The following is a 23483-nucleotide window of genomic DNA, read 5'->3' as shown; positions in this document are numbered from 1 at the left end:
AAAGCGCTACTGTTTGTTTATATTATCTTCACTATATATATAGAGAAATGAATAAACAAACACACACACACACATACACACACACACATACACACGCAAACAAATAGTATATCAGTGATATGTATGTATCTCAAAGAAAACTTTTATTGTAAATCAATATAGTTTGTTATACATTATATAGAATGCTACTTGTTTTATAAAGAGACGGGCTCCGTTGTGTGAATTACCGCTTTACTACCTAATGTCCCCACATGCACATTGGTCGTATCCCGTCGTATTGTTAATCAAGAGGTTTTCGAGCAGAAATATTATCATTATTTTTGAGATAGTGCCATAAGTTTGTCCGATTTATAAAATCATACAACAGATTGCGTGTCGATGATCCATATAACGGATGTAAGTATTCTTTTTCAATTCAATGCCATTTTATAATCGGCGACATTTTTACTTCCGATACTTATCTTGTACATTACATTAGCGTCTCAGTGTAATCTAAGTATAATCGATATGGCCTCACAGATGCTGAGTTTGTCAGCTATGAGACTCAAGAAGTGAATCGTTTCGTAGAAACAGTTTAAACGTTTTCACATTTATCGAGATACACGTTATATTTAACTTGATCATGTTGCGATTGATTATTTTTATGTCGTTTAAAGCATCTTACTGTAAGATGAGGCAAACGTGAATTGATTCAATATTTCTAGAATAATTCTTTCTTTTCAAAACAGGCATTTTGCATGGCAATTTTCCACAATGAACTTTTCGTCCAAGGGATGCAATATAGTTTCATTCTGAGATGGATATAAACTGCCACGTTGAGTATTAATAAGATATTCGAATAATATTCGATCTAACATTCTACGGGACAGTAACAGAACGATAAGCATTTTATTAAAACTTGCGAATAAAATCTATAAATTAAGCATTAATCACCGAGTTCACCTTATCTATAAAATATCAACATTGTTAAAGGCTCAGCGTGCTTTTTTATCCATAATATCGTAAATAATGGTTGTTTCACGGATGGAAAGATGGTCGTGAATTAATGAAGAAATTTAATCTTAAGCAATGTAGCCTTTAGGAAATTTGGAAAATTACTCCGCGATTGCATGTTATCATCAACAGTTTATAATGAGTTTATAAATGTCGGTGAAGGAAATTCTTATTAAGCAATTTTCTTTCTTGTCGAAAATCATCTCAATAAACAAAGTTGTTTCCGAGCTGTTTCGTTATGCCTCATCCCCCTAGATCCGTATAAAATATTTGCAATAAATATGTACAAAAATATATGCTCACGTGTATTGATTATAAGAAACATTCACGCTGTCTCTCTCTCTCTCTCTCTCTCTCTCTCTCTCTCTCTCTCTCTCTTTCGCTCTCGCTCGCTCTCTGCATTAATCGTTATAGATATAGAGCATTGCATCGTTACTCGCGCGAAACACGATGCAATCCCGATGGCTCTCGCGCTAGCGACGACGGAACCATCGCAACGTCGTCGTCGGCGTACGGCGACGGATGCGTTTACGGATCATTTTGTACGCGATATAACATAAAACTTAGAACTAGAAATATTGCACGTAAAATTGGACACAGTGTCTCCTGCGTATCTCTAGACATGGTGAAAAGAGCACTTTGCCTCGGGTACGAAATTATTGAGTTGAAATTGTTTCGCGGCGGTCGAAGCCGAGCTGTAATTATTATTACGAAGACGAAGATAATCCGTCGTATTCGCAGAGGCAAATGAACAACATAGCACATCACGTCTGTGTGAAATAACTTGTAGTTTTTGCAACTGCAAACGCAATTTCTGGATAGTTAACTTTATTATACAGTATAATGGTATGAAATCGTCGTATAATTTCTAATACGAACACGTCTTGCTCATTCGCTGCTACGTTTTGCAACGATATAGTTCCCGAATCCCGAAATTGCGCATAATTTCAAGATTTCATCCGAAAGATCAAAATGTCGTTCACATGTACCTTAAAGCCTTAAAGCGTTATTCGAGACTTGGCTTTTCTCACTTTGCTTCCAATCATGGTTTTCATCGTAGTTGCATATAGTGATAGCGTCAGCTACTACATCTACTACGTTCTTCTGATCTTGAGCATGTGCAAGTTGGGGTGCCATGGCACTTTTCTGAAGGTCGACGCTCCTGTTTCCTCGGGCGACGGATCCTCTTCATTGGCTTCGTCTATTGATGCGCGCATTAGATCAGCGCCGGCACTGCTGAGTATTCTTCGATGTTTGCTCGTCGCGTCGTCGAGAGTACCGACGTTACATCTACCAGCACCGGGGTCACTCAGTACTCGACGATGTCTCGTCTGGTGACAATGACTGTGATGGTGGAATTGCTGCTGCTGCTGCTGTTGTTGACGATGATGATGACGATGCTGCTGTTGCTGCTGCCGCTGATGATGATGATGATGATGATGATGATGATGATGATGATGATAGTGACAGTCATCACAATGTCGCTGCTGCCCACATAGAGACGTCTCGCACTTGAAACTCGGCAGAGGTGCAGGAAAAACGGGATCTGGGTCTAGGTACAGCCAGCTGGCGCTGTCCACATAAGGAAGAAGATGCACCGCGTCCAGTGACAGTGAATGCGGATACAGCAGCCGCTTGCGAGCAGCGGTGTATTTCTTGTTCAGCGGCGATTCAAGCACCAATCTCCCGGAAAGGGGAGAATCTTGCGAGCCAGGATGTGGTCTAGTTTGGTGAGGTTTATTCATCAATTTACAAACGCACAATGACGCAAAACAGTATCAAGAAATCAAGTTGTATTATTTGAATATGATCGTGGCTGTTATGTATGTTTGTGACAAGAAAGATCTTTCGCTCGTAATTCGCTCGTAATTTGAGACGTTATTTAATTATATATTAAATTCAGCGCAAAACTATCAGCTTTGGTCTGAAAATTTCACGAGATGTGGACGTCTTTTTATTGTACTGCTGCACATTGAGTTATCTCAAAAGGAGTAAGGAATTTCCATAAGGAGAGAGATTATAGGAGAAGTGGTGGTGGTGGTTAGTAGTGGTTATAAGCGTAGTAGTTGTAAGGTAAGGTAAGGTAAGTCGCTCTCCAACAAACCTGTGCAAAGGTCGACGGGAGATTCCGCGTTGTCAGTTGAGAGGGTGCTCTCCCCTCGGCATTCTATAGCATTTATTCCACGCCTCCAGCAGCAGCACGCAACTGTGGAACCTGTAGAATATAAGCAGAGGCAAGCCGATTCTGGACAGTACGCCCCAGGCGAGCACACCGAAGAACCGGAGTTGCAGCTCCTGCGACAGCCAGTTCTGCGTAATGACCGTGTCGAAGGCCCAGAGAACGGCGTTGCTAAATAGCAGGAAGGTTATGACCTGACGGCCCGGCTTCGCCAGCATTTGGAAGCGCGTGATGCACGAACGTCGCGATGTCTCGGCGATCAGCGTGCTCTGCGCGAAGCATTGCACCAGCTGCAGAATCGACGTGGACAGCAGCATGATGTGCCTCGCCCGAGCATCCTCGCTCTCGCCGTCGTCCGATATCGCGAGGGAACAGCCGCACACCACGACGGTGAATACGGAGTACAGTTGCACACCGAAGAGTGAGACGTTCGACAGGAGATTGTCCAGAGCGACCGGCGCTCTCGTCACCACCGAGATCTGGCGCACCTGCACGAGGCCGCTGGCGGTCATCAGACTGCTCAGCGTCAGTATGCCGATCAGAGTGCCGCAGGTGAGCCAGGACAGGGTGGCCGACGGGAAATTCTCATCCTCCCGCACGACCAGGAAGATGAGGATCACCACGATGCCGGCGACCATACACAGGATACCCAGAAACAGACCCTTGCTGGAGCCGTCGCAGCCTATTCGGCCGTGACCGCTCAGATCCTTGCTGCCGTGGAACTTTTGCTTGACCAGTCGATTCCGACCGACATTCTGGCCCATCACGAAGGTCACCGCCGCGGCGATCAGACTGGAAGATTGGATCGGTCGGATGATTGAGCCGAGATGGATGAGTCGTTGGTGACTCACCGAGCTTGGTGAAAGCGAGCAGATGAAAGCGAGTGATGAAACGTAACGTACCTGAATTGGACGATAAAGGGATAAAGAAAGGGCATGCTCGAAGTCCACAATTGTCCCAAGGTGTTGGTGTTCAAGCACTCTTGCAACGCGATCACTTGAGAGATCTGTTCGCTCGAGACGGCTTGATAAGGTTTGAAGGTGCTGCTCGCCCTCGTCGTGGAAGCTTCTGAAACGAAGCGGAGGTGGAAGTGAGGTTGCTCCTTTTCCTTCAAGTTTTATTCAATATATCGGGAGATATCGGGAGAAGTGTGCTGCGTGTGAGGCGTGTGAAGGCGGAAAGCGAATGCGCATTATACGCACCTATAAGATCTCGCGACTGTCTGGTCAAGGATCCCGGAAATCCTCGCAGATTCAGCGGCGACACGGACGTCCCCTGCTCGTGCTGCGCCAAATGCACAAAGTAAGTCCATTCTTGCGCAGAGTCCCATATCACCAGACGCGTCCAGACCGCGATATTCGTGGCTGCGAGATGTGTGAAGCCGAATCTGGCTGCTAGACCAAAGCGTTCTACAAGTACCTGCGGAAGCGAAAATGAGAAGAAAATCATTTCCTTTTGAAATTGAGATCGGTCGGATGATCATTTCCAGCGGAAAAATCACGAGTCAATTTCTAAAAACGGGGATCTGTTAGATCGGGAATTCTGTTTTCGTATCGTTGTCTTTCCGACAAAGCTTGAAGGGAAGAAGTTTTTCTATCACATAAGAGAAACCATAAGGGAACCATCGACGAACGAAACGAAAATCATCATCACGCGTGACGCGACAAGTCGACTCCACGTACAACTTCATCTCTGATCTGTGATGAGAGATGTCCGTAGTGTCGCGGTAGTATCGCGGGCGTTTTGCATGGCTGTGCTTTGCGGGCCGCTTTGTGTACCGCTGTACCGTGTTCGATCATCAGACAGAAGCGTCCGAGCGTAAAAGAGCGAAGAAACACGCGTTCGCGCCTATCGACGTCCCTATTGACGTGCCTGCGTGCACAGGCCTGTGCCGTGGGACGTGCCATAGTCTGTTGCTGAACGCAAACGGAAAACAGAAACGCAACGAACGCGATAAGAACAAAACTGATTCGCTCGCCTGCGAGTTTACGAAGAGAAAGTGCATCTGCAAGAAGGTGAACAGCCCGTGCAGCACCGGGTGCACAAAGACGACGTCGGTCAAGCATTCGGCACCCTGCATCATCGAGTGCATCGCCATCTCCAGACCGTTGAAGACCAGAGTCGCCAGGCCAAACACTGAAACATCGAAACGCGCCGCCGCCGCCGCCGCCGCCGCGCCAAGTCTGAGGAAACGAGGATTTGGAAAGCAGCGAGACGAGAGACGAGAGAGCGCTGCGATGCGTCGCGTCGCGTTCTGCACTCGCACACTGTTACTTTCATCATCATCGACAAAGTTCTGTTTCCGTTATGAATGAAGAATATAAATCATTTCTTCAGCGTATTCACATATGAGGTCACGAAACGAGGTCGCGAGGTTTTTCTCAAAGGACGATACGTATATTTATAGTAAAACTCACGGTGAAATTCAGCTTAGTTCTAGATAGACTCGACCTCAATGACATTTCGGATAATTTTCTCTATCCGATCATCACTCGCACCCTCTCTCTCTCTCTCTCCAGTCAAGGCGGATCGCAAGTTGGCGCGGTGAACTTACGAAGAGCGCCGACGCGTATGTAAAAACTGGTCGGTGCGGTCCTGGCCCTTGAGATGTGCGCTCGTTTTAACGAGCCAAACCTGGTAAGCGACGCGCCGCCGAGTTCCGCATCACCGAGCCCGTTACCACTTCGGCTTAAACTGCCGCAACTATCAACCAGTACCCATATGTAGATGCCGATGATGACGGCGATGCTGCCCACGTAGAGGTACATGAGGAAGACGCCCTGAAATTACGCGATTACGCCACTCTCTCTCTCTCTCTCTCTCTCTCTCGCGTGCGCGTTCCTTGGCTCCGGCTAAAAGCGGATTCTTCTTCTTTTATAAGAATCGAGCGGAATTTTAAAGCTCGACTTGGAGCTGAGAACCGAGCGCGATAAATGAATCTAAGACTAAAGTTTTACTTCAAAAGTTAAACGGCGCGCTTCGTCTTGCCTGCTTCTTCGATCGCTTTAATAAGTAATTCACGAGTCTTCGAGTCTCTCTCGAGTTCAAATCAAAGTTGTCCGCGGTACGCGTTCCGCGTTCAGATAGCACGAAGGTAACGGAAGGTATTGATAATCCAAAGTCCGACTGTGTGATTATTCTCAAGACCTGACTGCATATCAGGTAAAATCATAAAACCCAAACAGACAACTTGGGTCGCGATGAAGCGGATGCTGTCAGCTAAACTGGTTGCTACCTACTTGCAAGCTGAGCAAGGGCACCGGTGTGTCCATGACCTCGGCCAAACATAATGCCATCGTTAGCACGACGATAAGCTCGCCGTACACGTTCGAGAGAACCACCCATAATTGCGAGCTGCAAAAAGTCAACGACAGAGACAAATTGTGATTGGTGCTTGCCTCTCTTGGTTTACGTTCGTATTGTCCAGCTTGAGACGTTCTACGCGCGCCTGCATCATTCACACATTCGTGTGTGTGTGTGTGTGTGTGTGTGTGTGTGTGTGTGTGTGTGTGTGTGACTCGACTCACTCGCTAACCGATTTCTTTTTTCGTTTCATTCAATTTCAACATTCATTTATTCATTTTCGCCTGTTTCACTAGACTCTTTTCATCGCGATGCGAGCGCAAAACGGCGCAAACCGTCGAAACCGAGATCTTACTAAGGTTCCGAATGATCCAGCAAATCGTCGGGAGATCGCGTTCTCGCCAAGATCCTCGAGACCAAGGACCTCGCTGGTTGCGCCGAATTGCTGGTGGATGCCTGCGCGGCCGGTTGCTCTTTATCCTTGTTGCTCCTGTCCTGGCCCCTGTCCTGGCCCCTGTTAGGGGCACCACCCGGTACGCCCTCCACGGTGCCACCCGTTGTACTTCCGGTCTCGTTCAGGCTGTCCTTGTCGTGCTGTTCATTGCCCGCTGCGAGAGAGAGAGACAGAAAGAAGGATCGGAGAGTGAGAGAAGCGCGCGTGTGTTGTGTGGTACGCAGTACCACCGGAAAAGTGGAACCCCCCCCGTTCTTCTTGCTACTTTCTTTGGCCTGCCGGGTCGTCGGAGAAATGTATGTAACTTTCGCTGAAAGAATTTATACGTTTATTTCTGCGGGATCCGCACGCACGCGCGCGTGCGCGCGCGCAAATACCGCCCGCGGCAGGATTCTCTGGCTCACATCTGTTGCTCGCGTAAACGACGAGCTCGAGGCGAGCTCGAGTCGTCGCGTTCGGCATATGCTGTCCCTCGCGAGTCCATCGCGGATCTTGTCGCGCGTCGGTTATTCTCAAAAACCGCTCTACGCGGTTAGATATCGCTACATTGAATTTCCAGCAGTAACGGCCAGCAGGAGATAAGATCTTAAAGCCCGGCAGTTAAAGCTAAACCAGTCGAACATTGCTCCTTCTAGCGCGAGTCGCCGCGACGCGACGCGACGTAACGGCGTAACGCCGCGCGTCGCGTCGCGTCGCGTCGCGGTCGTGACAGTCTGTCCGTTCGACGACCGATGGATCGATCTTAGGAAGAAGCGAATAAGGCGCGAGCATATCAACTGTGCGCTGTCCCTCGCGCGAGCATCACGATCAATTGCATCGATGCGGCTGCAGGACTCTTGCAGGGGTTGTAAAAGCCGCTAGAGCCGCCGCGCCGCGATCATTCGCTTGTTCCGCCGCCGCCGCCGCCGCCGCCGCCGCCGCCGTTGCATGACGCTTCTTCTAGTAAAAGTTCGGTTCTCCGGCGCGTTAAATAGCTGACAATTATAGCGAGTGTAATGCGAGTGTAAAATTAAAATGCGACGGCGAAACCCCAAAGTTTCGCCGTCGGCCGACTTTGTTTGTTTTTCATCAAGCTCGTGCGGCGTTAATGTTGCCGTCTACGCACTTGTGATGGCGCGTTCAAGCGTCGGTCAACCGGTCGGTGGCGACCGTGGCGTATTAATTATTAATTATACGTACTCTATTGATCGAATAGTCGCGATCGTATTCGCGACTCTCGATCGCAAGGAGCCGATCGTAATGTACCACCGTGTGTGTTCAATCATCATCATCATTCTTACATCCAATTACCTCCATATTCCTCTATGTACCTGTGGTACATTTAGTTAGACGGTAAATTTAGTTACGTTCCGTCGTACCGCTGACTTCAATCCTACCGCTCGACCGTTCCATCCATTTCGGATTAATTAGCACCTTTCATTCACGTTCTTCTGTACTCGTTCTGTAATCGTTTTCTTATACCTCCTCTTTCAGCAATACCTCAGAATGAAATTTCGTTTGTTTATTCAAGTACATAAAGCGTCTGTAGGACTGAATTATCTTTCATTAACCTTCATTTTTCTTGTATTGTCCCTTGTATTGTAAGTCTTGTGTACTCGTATTTCACGATAGATGCATAAGTAGTGTTCAGAAACCTATTTTAGAAATTCGGTAAGGTCGAACAATTAATCGAATCGCAGAATCATATTTTTTGAACACGATATGCATATCTTTTATATAACTATAACAAGTCTGTTTCGAGGCAACGCTAAGCGAATGTCAAACGCGAGACGAATGTCAATTTTCTTGTTTTCAGGAATTCATTCCTTCCCCGAGCTCGGACTCGAATATTACATATATATTTAGAATCAGAATTAAAGATAAAAGGTGTGAAGTTTTACAAAACAAGGTAACATTTTGAAAATTTCATAACTCGATACTCCCACGATGAGAGAGGCGATAAAACGATTTTAATTATGAAAACTGCCCTGAAACTGAAGGGTGAAAAGGTATTTAATTATCTTTTAACATATCGAATATCTCACGATGAGAGAAAACTTTGTTTATTACATAACTGAAAATTCCTCTTATTCGAACTCCTACGTATAAGAGAGGAGAAAGTTGTTCCTTTCAGAATGAATGTATTCATCAGAAGGACTATTTATTAATTCTTTTCTTAATTTCAGATCTTAATCCAAATCTAGAACTTGACCAAGACATAGAAAGATTCTATTCATCCCTAATTCCTGGATTCCTAGACTATCCAGACTGAATTTGAGAGACTTCTCTTATAGCTGAACCCATCATAAAATTCAAAAGGATCTACTATTTCATCGGATGATATCAAGACCTTAAAATTCAGATAAATATTAATTTTTTCTATAATTACAAGAGTAACTCTATTTTGTTTTAGTTTAATACTGTTCCTTCTTATTGAGTTCTTTTTTCTTTTATTTTTCCAATTTTAAAGAATTAAAAGAATTAAAGTTTTTCTAAAAGCGTGAACCAGAGAGATTTAATTTAAAACAAGTAGATATGTAGATAGATAGATAGATAGGTAGGTAGGTAGGTAGATACTGTCCTGAATGAATCTCAGGGAATTGCGTGATATTATTCTCTCGATCGACGATTTGAAAGGAATCGCTTCCATGCAAAACGTAACGTAGAGTTGCTCGAGAAAGCGACGCACCGAGGATGAATTTTAAGCGACTCGGTCCATTTTTGACGACCTATTTACGCGATCGATATCGGCGATCGGTGATATAGTGATCCGTAACGAACAGGACATTGCAATGATGGGGACGTGTAAGTGGCGGTTGTACGCGAAAATGGTTAATAAGCTTTTTCATTCGTTCCGTTACTTTACCGAGCACATATACAGAGTTGTGATGCGCGCTTTCCACTAGTGCTAAAATCGACCTTCTCATCCGTTTCGCGCGATGCGCGATGCGCGCGCGACAATTTTAAAAGTCACGAGTCAAAAGGCAAGGTGCGCGCGCGCGACAGCTGGCGTACATTGCTCGCCGTGATTAACGAAGCTTGAAGATTATATTGTGGGTCTTGGAACGCGCACGCGCGCGCGCGCGCAAGAGACATGTGTTTGATCGAGGATGACGCGACGACGGGAGCCACTACAAAGGACTACCGCGGATTGAAGAGGTGAAAGGTTCTCGCACGGAGAACCGCGTCGACTGAGAGGACCCTTTCGACTCGTGAACGTCGTACTCGACTCGAAATGCCTTGCGGTAAATGCGGGAGCATTGTACCTGTGGTTTGTCGACGTTGTCGACGACGACGACGCGGACGAAGGTATACTAAAAATTATTTGTACGTTAATAAAGCTTGGTTACAAGTTGTCAAATGAATTCACTTTTAATTCACGGTTAATTAGTAATGCGCGCGCGTGCGACATACATGCACCTTTTTCCTTCTTCCACACGACAGGAAACGCCGACAGAAGGCAGCCTTCTGTTCGGCACGGTATGGCCGTATAGACAACAAATTAATCTAATTTCCCCGTTCTGCCGTTCTCACCTTTTTTCGCACCTGACAGATTGCGAGCTGATTGCAGAAGCATTCCCCGTACGAAAGTCCGCCATTTTTATTCAATCTTTTCGAGATCATTTGTCCGATCCGCGACAGAGTCAACAGATTGTAATCATGGAATGAGATACTATTTTAAATAGCACTTGCATAAAAAATGAAAGCAATTGCAAATACTCTTTTGTTGTACAATACTTTTTTATATTTTTTACGCTTATGTGTTTCGCGGTTGGACGTTAAGGTAAGGTAGCTGAATGAATTGCTTACGTGTTTTGATGCGCGTGATGCGATGAAAGATTGCAATCTCAATTTCGAGGATACGAGAATTCGAGGGTTTGCAGAGGAGAGCAGAGAAAATTTATGCGAACATGTGACCGTTTAAAATTCTCCTTCAACCGACTTGACATCGACTTCGAGGTCGTTGAGGTCGCAGGGTTTCCGCAGATTTTCTCGAGGTTTCGAGAGAGTAACGAGAAACCAATGCGCCTAGGTTAGATTAGCAGACTCGCAGACCTCGTAGTCCTGATCCTATAATTAAGAATATAATTTTTCGAATGTCTTCCAACAGACAGAATAGAAAATTCCGCCCGTCGCGTAAATTATCGTTTAAAAAGGGCCTGATCAGAAGTTATAAGACGCGATCGAGTGATCAGATACCTGCGTTTGCGAATGGTTGAGGCGTTACTTACTACGGTATACCGGCATGCACGCGCATCGTTATTTAAAAAAACACAGAAGAAAGAGAGATCGCGTGCGAGCGCCAAATACGTCGAAATTATTCCATCTCCATCTCCGTTGTTGTGAAATAAAAGGAGAATTCTTTTGCAGGAGATCGTTCGCCACATGAGTCAGCCAAAGCTCCCGGTTATTGCCGGATTGCCATTGTTGCGATTGCAGTCGAAACAATCGAGTCTTAGTTTCCGTCTTAGCTATATACACGAATTTACCTGATGATGTGTCGTAACGCTTCAACGCTGTGACGTTGGGTCGCCGTCTATCGCTAGCTTTCGCGCGAGAACGCTGTAACGGCGGATGACGGATGTGGACGAAGCGCGTACGTAACGATAACGCGCAGCACCAAGTGGCGCGCGCGCGCGCGCGGCTAACTCGACTCGCGGCTCGCGGCGCTCTCGAAGGAGCATCGACTTCTCTTCTTCTCCTTCGGGGATATCGAACGGCGAGTGGAGGTAGAGTGGTGGCAATGAGATGAGATGGCTAAGATGATGACCGGTGATGATATGCGGTTTTCTCGTAGCCTCGTTTCCAACATCCGTCAATCGAACGAGCGAGCGAGCGGGTTGTTTTTCGGGTTACCTTTCGTCTTACCGCCTCCTCAGTCCACCTGAAGCGCACCTACAGGGTCGATCCTCCTACAGGGCGATCATCGTCGCATCGTCGAAATTGGAAACGGACCAGATTCCGCTAGAGATTCCGCAGATTCTGGCTTTTATCACTTTTATCTGGCTGTCGCGCGCGCGATTCGAGACGCTCGGATATTTCGAGCAATTTGACTCGCGAGGATTTGAAAGACGCGATAAAACGACGCCGAGCGAAAGAAAAAGGAAGAAGGGGGGAGGGGGGCGCCGAAGGGATCGCGCTAGCATCAAACTTGTAGACTGCAGCAACGACTCGACTGCAGAAACATCGCACAATTATGCACGCTATTTAGTCACGCAGATGCACGTGAGGTGCAACGCTAAGTTATGTCGTCTACGTTGCGTTACGTTGCGTTACGTGCATGAACGAGATAAAGAGGCCCGTAAATAAATAAATCTCTGAATTAGAGCAAATTAAATAACGCGCTCTCGCGATAACACCATGTGTCCATCATCGCCGTGTTCTCCCCTCCGATCGATCCGCGCAGCGCCGGCTAAGATTTTTACGTCATGATCTTTTCATGATCGCGCGCGAGAAGAGAAAGAAATGTTTACGCGCGGTACAATCTTGTTACAATCACGGAACGCGACCTATCAATGGAGGATCAAACCGCGGGAGAATGTTGTCTGAACGACCGGTGACCGATTATCCGATTCATTAGACGATGCGCCCGATGCGCAGCGGCCCGAGCAAATTGCCGGTGCTACAATTTGTCGGTGGCCGCGAAACTTACGCTTGACGATCCATCTAATCGGCCGCGCGATTAGTCGCTACCGCGATTACGCGTAATAAGCTAGTTTATTACAGCGTGGCTATGCGCTCGGCGCTCGGCGCGAGCAATCACTGCTGCCATCTGCAGATTACCGATACCCCCCGATAATGATAATGGTTGTTGCGCGATAACGCCGCGCCATCGCCGCGAGGTTAATTTGCGGGATAATGTTCGTCAAATCAACTCTTTGGTATTCAACACAGCGGCGCGAAGGCGCTAAGTCTAACGTCAAACACATCGTTATCCGTCCATTTTGGATCTGTCCAAGCGGACTGCTTGGTGAGAGCGAGTTGAGCGCTTTTCGTTCGTTCGTTCGTTCGTTCGTTCGTTCGTTCGTTCGTTCGTTCGTTCGTTCGTTCGTTCGTTCGTTTTTCTTTCACACTTACGGATTACGACGTAAGGATTAATCGATTATTATTAGATGAAGAGGCAATTGAGTTGAATGTTTGAGCGCGTGAGATGTAGCATTTTAACGTTCCACTCATTTCAGGAGTTGAGGCGATTGCCTTGATTAGTTGTTGCGATAATATATATGTATATATAAACGTTTACTTGTATATTGTATGCGACCTTCTCCCGAGTTTTGCAAATCTCTTGCGAGTTGAATATCTATGAAAGTTGAAAGTGGAAGCAAGGAGATGTCGAAACGTCAGTGTAATTTCTGATATCTTTGTATGCGAAAGGTGATATTCTCTCGTCTTAAAAACAATATTTTATGTACACGTACACGTAATACGAGAGTAAACTCTGGTGAAAGATGCACTCGTGAGAGAAGAGAAGAGAAGAGGAAGAGGAAGAGGAAGAGGAAGAGGAAGAGGAAGAGGAAGGGGAAGAAGAAGAGAGGTTTCTTCGCCAAATTTCACAAATTCTCTCGTACTGTCCTACTTTCGTCAACGTCCTACATCTGCGTGTGCGATACTGCGCGTACGAAAACATCTGTGTGTATTTTTACGCCGTCGCTGTTGCAAATACGTACGTAATATCGATATCGTAATTGTCTCGTAATATATTCTCCTCCCTCGTCCTCGTTTTTCGTTTCGCGCGTGCTGTAACAACGCTTCCAGGTCTGCGCGTTGTGCGCGCCTACACTGCTTACGTGCTATCACGTAAAACTATCACGGAGGAGCAGCATTTTATTCGACTCGATCGTTGCGTTTACGCTCGGATAAGGAAAATTTTTCTCCGACAAGCAGGTCGGACTTGATCCAGCAGCGGGTTCAGCGGCTGTTAACAACGGTTGGCGTCTAGTAAAAAGCGCATGTGAGATATTCGCACTTCCCACTTCGTTCGCACACGTTGAACGTTTCACGTTTCACGAGCGTTTGCGTGTCCCTCTTGAGCCTGTGTCAAAATGCCTCGTAACTTTCGAACGTTGATCGTGCATGAAAGTCTCTCCGACTTGTCCGTGTCGCCAACGGCGATGATTCGAGCGACGTAATTTGCAATCGCGGAAGAAGACGGTGGAAAAATCGGGGAGTGGGACACTGATTGGATTACATTAATTTATTATCGAAAGCTTAGACTCGGGGTATAGCTTTGCGAACATTGCTGATTGCGTTGATCGTTCGTGCTTTCGCACGTGCGCGCAAATTCCAACTTGCGAGCAGATCGACAGTCGACAGTCGGCAAACAAATTGATTATTACCTTCTTTTTACCTTCTTATTTTCCAATTCAGGAATGCAAACGCAAGGAGGTTGCAAACGCTTGCGAGGTTAAAATTGGACGCGTACGCAAACGTTACTGGTCACTCTTTTTGCGATAATACAATAAATACATATTTACTATCGACGAGGTGAGATTGCAGGATGTAGGATGTGATCTCTAAAGAGATCTAATGTAGATCAAAGAGCCCCCCCCCCCCGTTCGTCACATGGGATGCACGATAGACGGCATCCGACCCTATTGTCGTACTACGAACTATTCGAGCCTTCGTTCGTTTATTCGTTCGTGACCTGTCTTTCTGTGAGAAAGAAACACGATTCGATCGAGAAAGTGTCATCTCGCAGAAAATGAAGCAGAAAAATCCGACAATTTAAGGAAAGGGACGCCTCTCGTCGAGGCGATCTCATTGTGTATCTTAAAATTCTTGCGAATAATTATTATTCACAAAGTGGGTATATAAAACATCTGCGAGAAGCAACGTCGCGGCCGTCGACGATACTGACGTATAGTCATGAACTTAAGTCCGATATTTCCAGTGATGGACAGTTCAATGCGTCATTGCACAATGAACAATGAATGGGCTTGGCTGGAATGGGCTACATGATAACTAACTCGGGAGGGAAACTCGGCGAGGATACACACAAGGATCGTGATCGTGTCGTCGATGGACGCACGGGATATCGGTATCGTCGGTCCGCGGCCCGCGGCCGCAGTCGGGAGCAGCAGGGCTGCTGGACCGGGGATTCGGCGCCTACCAGGGACCGAAAATTTCCTCGATGAATATCGACAAAGATTTTATATTAATAGCAATAAAGCAACTACAAGTAAGTAGTAAGAGACGTCTGTGCTGAGAGATGGATGATGTAACGGCGTTCGCCGTTGCGGACACGTCTTAAAACTTTTTTCACTTGGATTATGATAGCCCGGTGATACTGCGCGAGCTGCGCAAAGACACTCAGCTTGTAAAAATGCAGTACGCGCGATGCAGCTTGATCATGTTATAACGGGATCGCTTGTACAACAGATGCAACAGACGCTCGAAGGCTCGATAGCTTCTTCAAGAAGGAAGAAAGTCGAATTTTTCTCTACGATTGCGTACGTACTACGTATGTAAGACACAATCCTCCGAGATAGTAACAAAGTAACAAGGGAGAAAAAAGAAACAAAAGAGGTGTTGCACGCGTCGCGTGTAAGACAAAGTTTCTAAAGATTGAAGGGCGTGCGTGTTGCCCGTTATCCAGAGCTTGTTCCTGTTCTCTCGGCTCTCGGCCAGCGAGCGGTCCAACACATTGCTCGCGCATGGAGCCTACCTACTCGATTTGTTCAGGTTCAGATTCAGGTTTATCGTGACGCGCACATTCTCCATACTTTCGTAATGACCGAGGCGGATTCAGCGAGCGACGGCGGGAATATTTGCGTCGAAAAGTCGTGGCCGCGATGGTTTTATCCACGAGAAAGAAGAGGCGCGTTATAAAGCGCGCTCTCCCTCCCTCTCTCTCTCTCTCTCTCTCCCTCCCTCTCTCTCTCTCTCTCTCTCTCTCTCTCTCTCTCTCTCTCTTTCGCCAGTACACGTGCATGCGTGCGCGCCGTATATATATTTTTGCACAGTGCTATTGCGATGTGCGTGCGTCTAGCACCGCGTGCCGAGAAAAGTGGTTAACTGTACGTGTACAGAGAGAGAGAGAGAGAGAGAGAGAGAGAGAGAGAGAGAGAGAGAGAGAGAGCGCGCGCGCGCGGTATTCGGCTGCAGCAGCTGTGCATCATCCAACTATACGCGCTGAGTCAGTTATGTGTAACAGTGACTGAAGCCTGTCAGGAGGCTTTTAGTTTAGTAACGGTGTGGCGCGTCATGTGGCTGACAGATCGCGCGCGCGACGAATTTAATAATGGAGTCAGGGCACGGTGTTGTTCACGGAGTAGAACACGAAAGTGAGCTAGCAACAGAGAGCTAGAGACGTCACGAGATCTTTTCTCACGAAACCGCCGCGAACCAAAGATTAAGAGAGAAAAGGTAAACGTGATAAAAAACAAAGAAAAAAATTGACGTGATAAAAATAAAAAAAGAAACAAGTTTTCCTCTCAAGCTTCATCAAGCTTTGAAATCGTTACGTAAGTGGATCGTACACAACTCGTTCAAGATTATTATCTCAATCCGTCACTCGCGTTCTCGCTCTCGCTCTCGCTCTCGCTCTCGCTCTCGCGAGATCCTATCGCAGCAGAGCGAGCTTCTTCTCTCCACCGGAGGAGACGGAGGAGAAAATAATTTCAGCGACCGGTGGAACGGCCTGAAAAAAGTGCAATGTGCAAGAATAATAAGGAATCTCTTTTCTCCCGATTTCGATTTTTACACTTGCAAAGTCGCTGAAGAATTACACTAGAGCCTTACCGCCATACAGAGGCGGTACAATAGCAGACGATTGTTACATCACACCGTAACGTGCGTAGTATACTCTTGTTTAATCTCAGCGGAACTTTGACTCATCGTCTCTTGTGCGTCGTACGCACAAGAGCTTTCCAATTCTATCATACAGACATCTACTTACATCTGCGCTCAAACGATAGACACGCTGCCGCGTGTCTACGATATAGTGTAAACGGCACCAGTGACCAGCGTAAAAAGCGGCCGGCTAGCCAAGCAGGAAACGAACGCGAGCAGAGTGTGAAAATCTTTCGATGACAACGACGAGATCACGGCGTAAATACCCCGGAGTGGAGTAAGTGGCGCGATAAAAGGCATAAAAATGGTGAAAGTCGCGCGCACAGTGCCGTTCGTAATTTATGTGATACGCTGATTGTGAGCCACACAGCCAGGAGTTGCGCGCGCAGCGGCTGCGAGTCGCGAAGAATGCATACCATACCATCGGACGAAGGTGCGCAACGAAAGGTCTCTCGAAAGAAAGCAACAACGGACCGGAATATTGTCTAGAAAGCGGCCTGCGCGCGCGTCACTTGTCTCGCGAAACCCGAACAATGGCGTGGCGTGATCCGTTAACACCACCTCGTGTGTGTCTGGATTTCAACGTCCCGAGACATTGAATTGCTAATATACGTAACGCAAACTCCCGTTTGTCGAGTTGAAACGAAGAGGCAAGGAGGGCAGAGGGGAAAAAAAAACTCGCGCGTATTTGCGCAGGTAGGTATTTGCCGCAGCGTGCGGATATAGAAGGATACGGGGGAACGACTGTGGCTCGGAGTGATGGCTCGGACTGTGTTCGGAATCGGAGATGTGTACGCGTCCGCGTCATCCGCTTCTGCATCTCAAGAAAATTGTCTCAGCGCCCACGACACGCTGCGACACGCACGTTCTCGAAGCGAAATCTCAAGTGTCTCATCCGGTCACCGATTAACCTAAACGGACTAAACGCGTTCGAGTTTTACACACTAGCACAAATGGAACTTTCAAGACGAAGCAGAGATTGACCGAGTGTTGCGACTCGAGCGAGAGACAGACGAGAGAGAGAGAGAGAGAGAGAGAGAGAGAGAGAGAGAGAGAGAGAGAACAGGTGCGGCACACAAGCACGGCTTCTAAACGAACGAGCGTTGATCCATCGACTCATGAGCCATACCCGACTCACGTACATGCGTTGATGCGTATGCATACTCAATGTACCATCTACCGCTATTCGGGTCCTTTTTGCCGGACAATACCGTAAGACGCGTGTGTGTGTCGCCCCGCATACGAATGCACGCGTCTCGACACACTTATGTATCCGATTCGAATTGATTCTACGCTCGATCAAACGCCTGTTTGTCTGTTTGCCTGTTCCATTAAACCTATTCCATTACAATTGACAAATGGGCCATAGATGATGAAAGTAATCCGCGGTTGATGTTGATCTGAGCCGAGTCGAAATCTTTCAATTGTGTTGGCAAGACAAAATGTGTATGTGCGCGCCCTAGTGCATAATTTGCGAGCTAATTCAATCTAACGCGAGAGTACATGTGGGGACATGCGGTTGACTGTTGTTCCATTGCGATTTACTTGCATTGATTGCAAGATGATGTTAGTTGCAAACTAGCATCAATTAAATTAATCATACTTTATGAGTAACTTAATGAGATGCGATGGTAGAATCACACACACACACACACACACACAATGCCATCATCGGAGAAGATTGTGAAATTCAACGTAAACTACAACGTACCGTACCACTACGTTGTATATTCCAACGTTGTATATTCCAGTTATTATTAAAACAACTGTTGCGGAAAGCAATAATTTGGCCTTGGTTATTTTTAAAAGGAAAGAATGAAAGATGTGACATGCAACAGTCGAGACAACTTTTCTCTCTCTCTCTCTCTCTCTCTCTCTCTCTCTCTCTCTCTCTCTCTCTCTCACCCTTATCCTTTATTGGTGGTGTGGTGGTTGAGACCGCGGATGCCGTATCCGGCACATCTATCGGTCGTTCCTCTCCTTTAGACGACGTCCCACCGATACGTCCCGACTTTCCCATTCTCATCGGCGATTCTCGCTCGTTCTTCCAATTGTCACTCTCCCTGTCTTCATTCTCCATTTTCGTCTCCACGAAGTCCTCGAGACCTGGCGGGTCTCGAATCTCGGGTACCACCAAGGTCTCCTCGTCGTCTGATTCTCTGATTCTCCATTTGGCTCTCGAACTACGATATCGATCGTCTACATTCTCGTCTACATCTACCGTCTCCTCAACCAATTCTTCCTCCTGAAGCATGTACTCCCGCCTCTCGTTGGGGTTCCTGTACACCCTGTAGGGCCCAACCAGACCCACCACCCCTTTGGGCAACGTTACCGAAGCAACCTCCCCCCGATCCACGTGCCACGTTGGATTCTCCGGATAGTCCGGTACCGTGCGATCGGTATCGTGCATGATCGCCGGTCGCATGTCGCGGAGCCACTTTTTCACCTCGACTCGCTTTGACTTTGACGCGTCTTCAGGATCTTCGGCGTCTTCGGCGGGCTTTGCTTTCTCGCTGGGATCCGCGTTCCCGATTCGGGTCGGGTGATGGACAGGTCGAATCGCTGTCTCTTGGTCGGTGGACGAAGCGATTTCCGGCAATCGCACCTTCTTGGGCTTTCTCACCACGCTGTAGAGAGCGGTCGCGTCCTCAACTTCGTGCGGTGACGACTCGCCGTTTCGTCCGGGTAACCGGACATACGGCAGCACCCGCTGCCTCTCGTCCTCTCCGAGAGTTTCCGATTTTGGTCTCTCCCGTCGCGACTCCTCGTCCCCCTTCTTCACCGCTCTGATTATCACGACCTTGCCGAGGAGGGCTGTCGGAGGGCTCCGCGGGAGGAGGACGGCTTCGTTGCAGCCCAGGACACTGTAGATCGGCTCGCGCGTCGCTGTTTCGATCCACTTGGGTCGCCCGCGCTGTTTCGACAAAGTGCCGGCAAGTGCCGTCGGGGATGCTCCTCCGTCGATCGTCAACGTGGAAATGCCAGCGAGCTCGGCTACCATCCTGATGTGAATTTGTTCGTTCAACGGGCCCACCGGATGTCACGCACCGATCGTGACCAAGTGGACGAGATCGGAGTACCGTACCGTACCGTACCGTGGTATCGTGTCGTACTCGTGTCGTATCGTCCGTCGACGCGACGCGACGCGACGCGACGCGAGATGGTTAATCGAGATGCGTTGCAAGAAAAGATGATTCGCGGCAAAGGATGTGAAAGTAAGTGTGCGTTCGGGATTCTTCTGGCGAATCAAGTTTGGAGGTAGTTTCTCGTCAGAGTTCAACATAGTTCACATAGTTAAACATTTAAACGTAAATTAAAAAACGGAAATTAATGAATCGCGTCTCGATGAGTCGCGGCGTCCCGCTTCACGTTTCAGACGATTCAGACGACGGGAGCGCGACGGGAGCGTGATGGAACGTGGTAGATCAGATGAATAATTTTACAATAATCGTGGCCACTTTTTTCGTCGTCGACTACCGAAGAATGTCTCTTTCCTCGAGAGAGGGAAAATCTCGTTGCTTACCTTCAACAAACTCTTGAAGAGTACCAAATTTAATCAGTCGTCGACCTCGATGTTGAAAAGTACGCACCAATCTGAAATCACGCGCGCGCGCGGATAAATCTTCGAGTTTCACGAAACGCAAATATCACCTTTCTTCACTCGAACGTCCCGAATTGAGCGTTTTGACTCACTCTCTCTCTCTCTCTCTCTCTCTCTCTCTCTCAACGTTTCAATTTTCTGTCAATGTCGAGCGCGTCGTCGAGTGCGCACTTGCTCGCACGCAAAAGGCAAATGGCTCGCACTCGGTGATTTTAGTTTTACGAGGAACAACACCCACATGCTGTCGCGCGGCGTGGTGGCCAGAGAGGTCGATGAGATGGATGTGGTTCTCCTTCGTGACCAGGTTGGACGAAAAAGAGAGCTCTGTATGTACTACATTCCTCTCGCGACGCGACGCCACACATTTTCTCCCAATACGTCTCTCGCTCAACGTTGTCCGGCCGATTAATCTTTAATCTTGTCTTCTTCAGCAGCGAAATTGTTTCTTCGCGAGCTCTCTTCGCAAGCTCTATCGCGAATCTATTGCGAACGGAAATAAAAAAGAAGCGCGGCTACATCTCTGGCGGACAATCTCTCTCTTGAGAAATTTCAACTGATAGGGCTGATAGGACGTATTGCGATCGTATTGATTCCTCGCAATCTTCCTCAAGACTCTTTAAGTTATTCTGCAGCGATCATCATGTTTGTTATCGACATTTTGTTTCCGACTTTGTATATTATTTCGCGATGAGAGTAAGTAAAAAATCAGTTTTTCTTTCGTTCTTTAGGACACGTTCCGTTTTCACGCGTCTCTGCCTTTCACGCGACTGTGTTATTTACTTCCTTCGCTCGTTCTCGCCCGATCAAAGTTCAAGCAGAATGATGATCGGAACGTCCCCGTGACCCGTGACTGTGTGTGTTCGTAGCCAGAATTATTATTGCGTAGATCGAGAGAGACGAAATCGTTTTACGAGCCTTCTTGAAATTGATCATGCAAGCTTTCTCAAGCTTGCCAAAGAGAAGCTTTAGGCTTGGATATTAGTCGACTAAAGACACCGAAGACGCTGGAAGAGGTCATAAAAGCGTCATCATCCGCGTCAGCTGTGCACGGACTCCCTCGACGGTTTCCCTCGAGATATTGTATTATTGGCGCGCGCGCGCGCGCGCACACAGTAATCGCGGTCGGCAGGATAATCGATCGGCTGTCGTTACCGTGAAATTGCGGATAATGGGTGGTGACCGTTAGACTCACCAACTTGCCCGTTACGACAAGAGGCGATCCGCCGTGCAAGAGCCGTGCATTTTTTGACACGAGCGCGTAGATCGACGACACAGCACGTAGATATTTTTCCGGAGGATGGGGAGGATAAGACGAGAGAGGATAAGAGAGATGTACAGACATGACCCTGCCGTGCGATAAACTCTGCCAAGTCGTTCACCGTACCGCAGCAGTTTATCGCGGTGTTTTGTGATCTATGATCCATGATCATCATCATTATGATTATCATCAGCGAAACAACCGTCTTTCTTTGTCGCACGTGATCGCGGATCACATGCGAGAAGGAGCGAATGCATTATTCTCATCTCTACATCTCTACATCTCTACACGTGTACTGCCGCACACGCTGACTATATTCGCAGGTGCGATCGGCAATCGGTGTGTCGATATCTCGTCGTTGATCACGTTCAAGCTTTCTTGACGCTTTCTTCTTGACGCGTCGTCATCGTCGTCGAAGGAACATCGAATCCAAGCAGAATTCTCTAAATCACTGGACTGGAATCTCCAGGTCCGGTCTTGCTTTCTTTTCACTTTTCCCTTTTCATCGTTTCCTTTGTTAATCATCCACCGTCAAGGTGGCTCCTATCAAAGGAATTTCTTCTCCACCTTCAAGATATAAAGAAACGATGAACAATTATCGTATGGCCGCGCTTCGTATATAGCCACATCTTTCGAGATTCTCTTTTTCCTCTTTCCTCTCTCCAAACAACCTTTTTCGCCTGTTTTTCGCGTCCCGCGTTATGTTTCCTTCAATCAAATCCTAAGTTATTCACACTTTCGCGCCTTTCGCGCCAAAGCGATTATATATTGTTGTGCCCACACCTTTGGGGAACGTATTGTTCCCACGCTCTTGGGAGAAGACTGTGAAGAAGGCATATAGAGAGTGTTTGACAGCCGTTATCGTTGTCAAGGAATTTGTTTACTAACTACTGGAATAATAAGAGAGTCGCTCTAGTCCTGTCACAGCGTACGGACGTAAAGCGAATTCGTGCGATTATTTTGGAATTGATTAAGATCCGTTTTTCTTGGCTGTAAATAAAGCTTTTCTCGTTTAGTATATCCCGAGTTATTTCTTTCACGCGCGGGCACAACAATATATAGGCTATATATATAGGCTATATCGAAAACGAGGACAAATTCACGCGCTCTTTCGAACAACGTTTGTCGTTGAAAGTGTTTGTCGTGATCGAGGAGAGGAAGAAGATAGACAGAAGAGAAGGGATCGTCAAAACAACGTCGAAACAACGCGAGGCTGCCATGCTCCTCCTGCTCTCTCCTCCTCGTTAATTTTAGTACTCGTTCCGCCGTCTGGCTCACAAAGACGACGTAGTTTGCGTACGCGGTAGTAATATATAGTAATATATAGGGCCAAGAAGAGCGAACAGTGAGCCATCATCACCACCACAGTGAGAAGCAACCCACTTTAGTTCGCACATCGGTCGATCAGTCCTACATTAACATCGGGATCTCCTCCTAAACAGCGTCTACGATTCGATGATGCGTGTACATTCTCTCGCAGTTTTAGCTCTTTGTTGCAGCTCTTGTGTCCTGCAATGAGCGAGCCGTAAGCAAGGCTAAGAGCTTCCACACGAGATAAGAAAAGTACAACTATGGCAGCAACAAATAGCAAATTTTTCAAATCGATATCGAGATTGGAATTTTCATAAGCGACACTCACTCAGTAATGTAATCGATAGAATTCGCGCGATTTGCCAACAACTGCTTCACCTGTGTGTGTTCGAGATCGAGCGTCCGTTCTAGCGCTCGTCTTATCTGATCTCGAGTCTTCTTCCCTCTTTGAGTGAGGGGATCACCTCGCGATCCGCAATCTGCAATTCGCAATCTCGTTGTTACCTGACGAAATATCCTGGTGAAATGAAGTTTTCTTTGATATCCTCGTTTCTTCGACCTGGGGAGGGAGGAAGTCGCCTCTTGCTTCATAGACAACGGCTGTTGGGAAACT

General features: G+C 47.2%; 1 protein-coding gene across 2 annotated transcripts; it reads right to left on the bottom strand.

The window, feature by feature from the left end:
• Positions 1-166: 166 nt before the first annotated feature.
• LOC105191731 (proton channel OtopLc) lies at positions 167-22367 on the bottom strand. Of its 2 annotated transcripts, none has more exons than XM_025306319.1 (9): positions 18606-22367; positions 6831-7083; positions 6412-6526; positions 5727-5952; positions 5151-5308; positions 4375-4591; positions 4075-4237; positions 3098-3964; positions 167-2715 (listed from the first exon to the last, which is right to left on the bottom strand). In XM_025306319.1, the coding sequence occupies exons 1-8, from the start codon at positions 19699-19701 to the stop codon at positions 3130-3132; spliced, it is 3063 nt and encodes a 1020-aa protein (XP_025162104.1). In that variant the 5' UTR covers positions 19702-22367; the 3' UTR covers positions 167-2715; positions 3098-3129. The 2 variants fall into 2 exon arrangements, with proteins under 2 accessions (XP_025162104.1, XP_025162103.1); XM_025306318.1 differs by having other exon boundaries at positions 4075-4240; positions 18606-22366.
• Between the last annotated feature and the right edge of the window lie 1116 nt (positions 22368-23483).

Source organism: Harpegnathos saltator, unplaced genomic scaffold (genome assembly GCF_003227715.2).
Source record: "Harpegnathos saltator strain DR-91 unplaced genomic scaffold, Hsal_v8.6 scaffold774, whole genome shotgun sequence".
Taxonomy (NCBI): Eukaryota; Metazoa; Arthropoda; class Insecta; order Hymenoptera; family Formicidae; genus Harpegnathos; species Harpegnathos saltator.
This window is presented reverse-complemented; position numbering and strand designations above follow the sequence as displayed.

Coding starts and splice junctions, on each gene's coding strand:
- LOC105191731 (XM_025306318.1), bottom strand. CDS start 19,701: ATGGTAGCCGAGCTCGCTGGCATTTCCACGTTGACGATCGACGGAGGA. Junction 5,953..6,411: donor TGCCCTTGCTCAGCTTGCAA/GTAGGTAGCAAC, acceptor GCGTAATTTCAG/GGCGTCTTCCTCATGTACCT. Junction 4,241..4,374: donor ACAGTCGCGAGATCTTATAG/GTGCGTATAATG, acceptor GCTTCGTTTCAG/AAGCTTCCACGACGAGGGCG.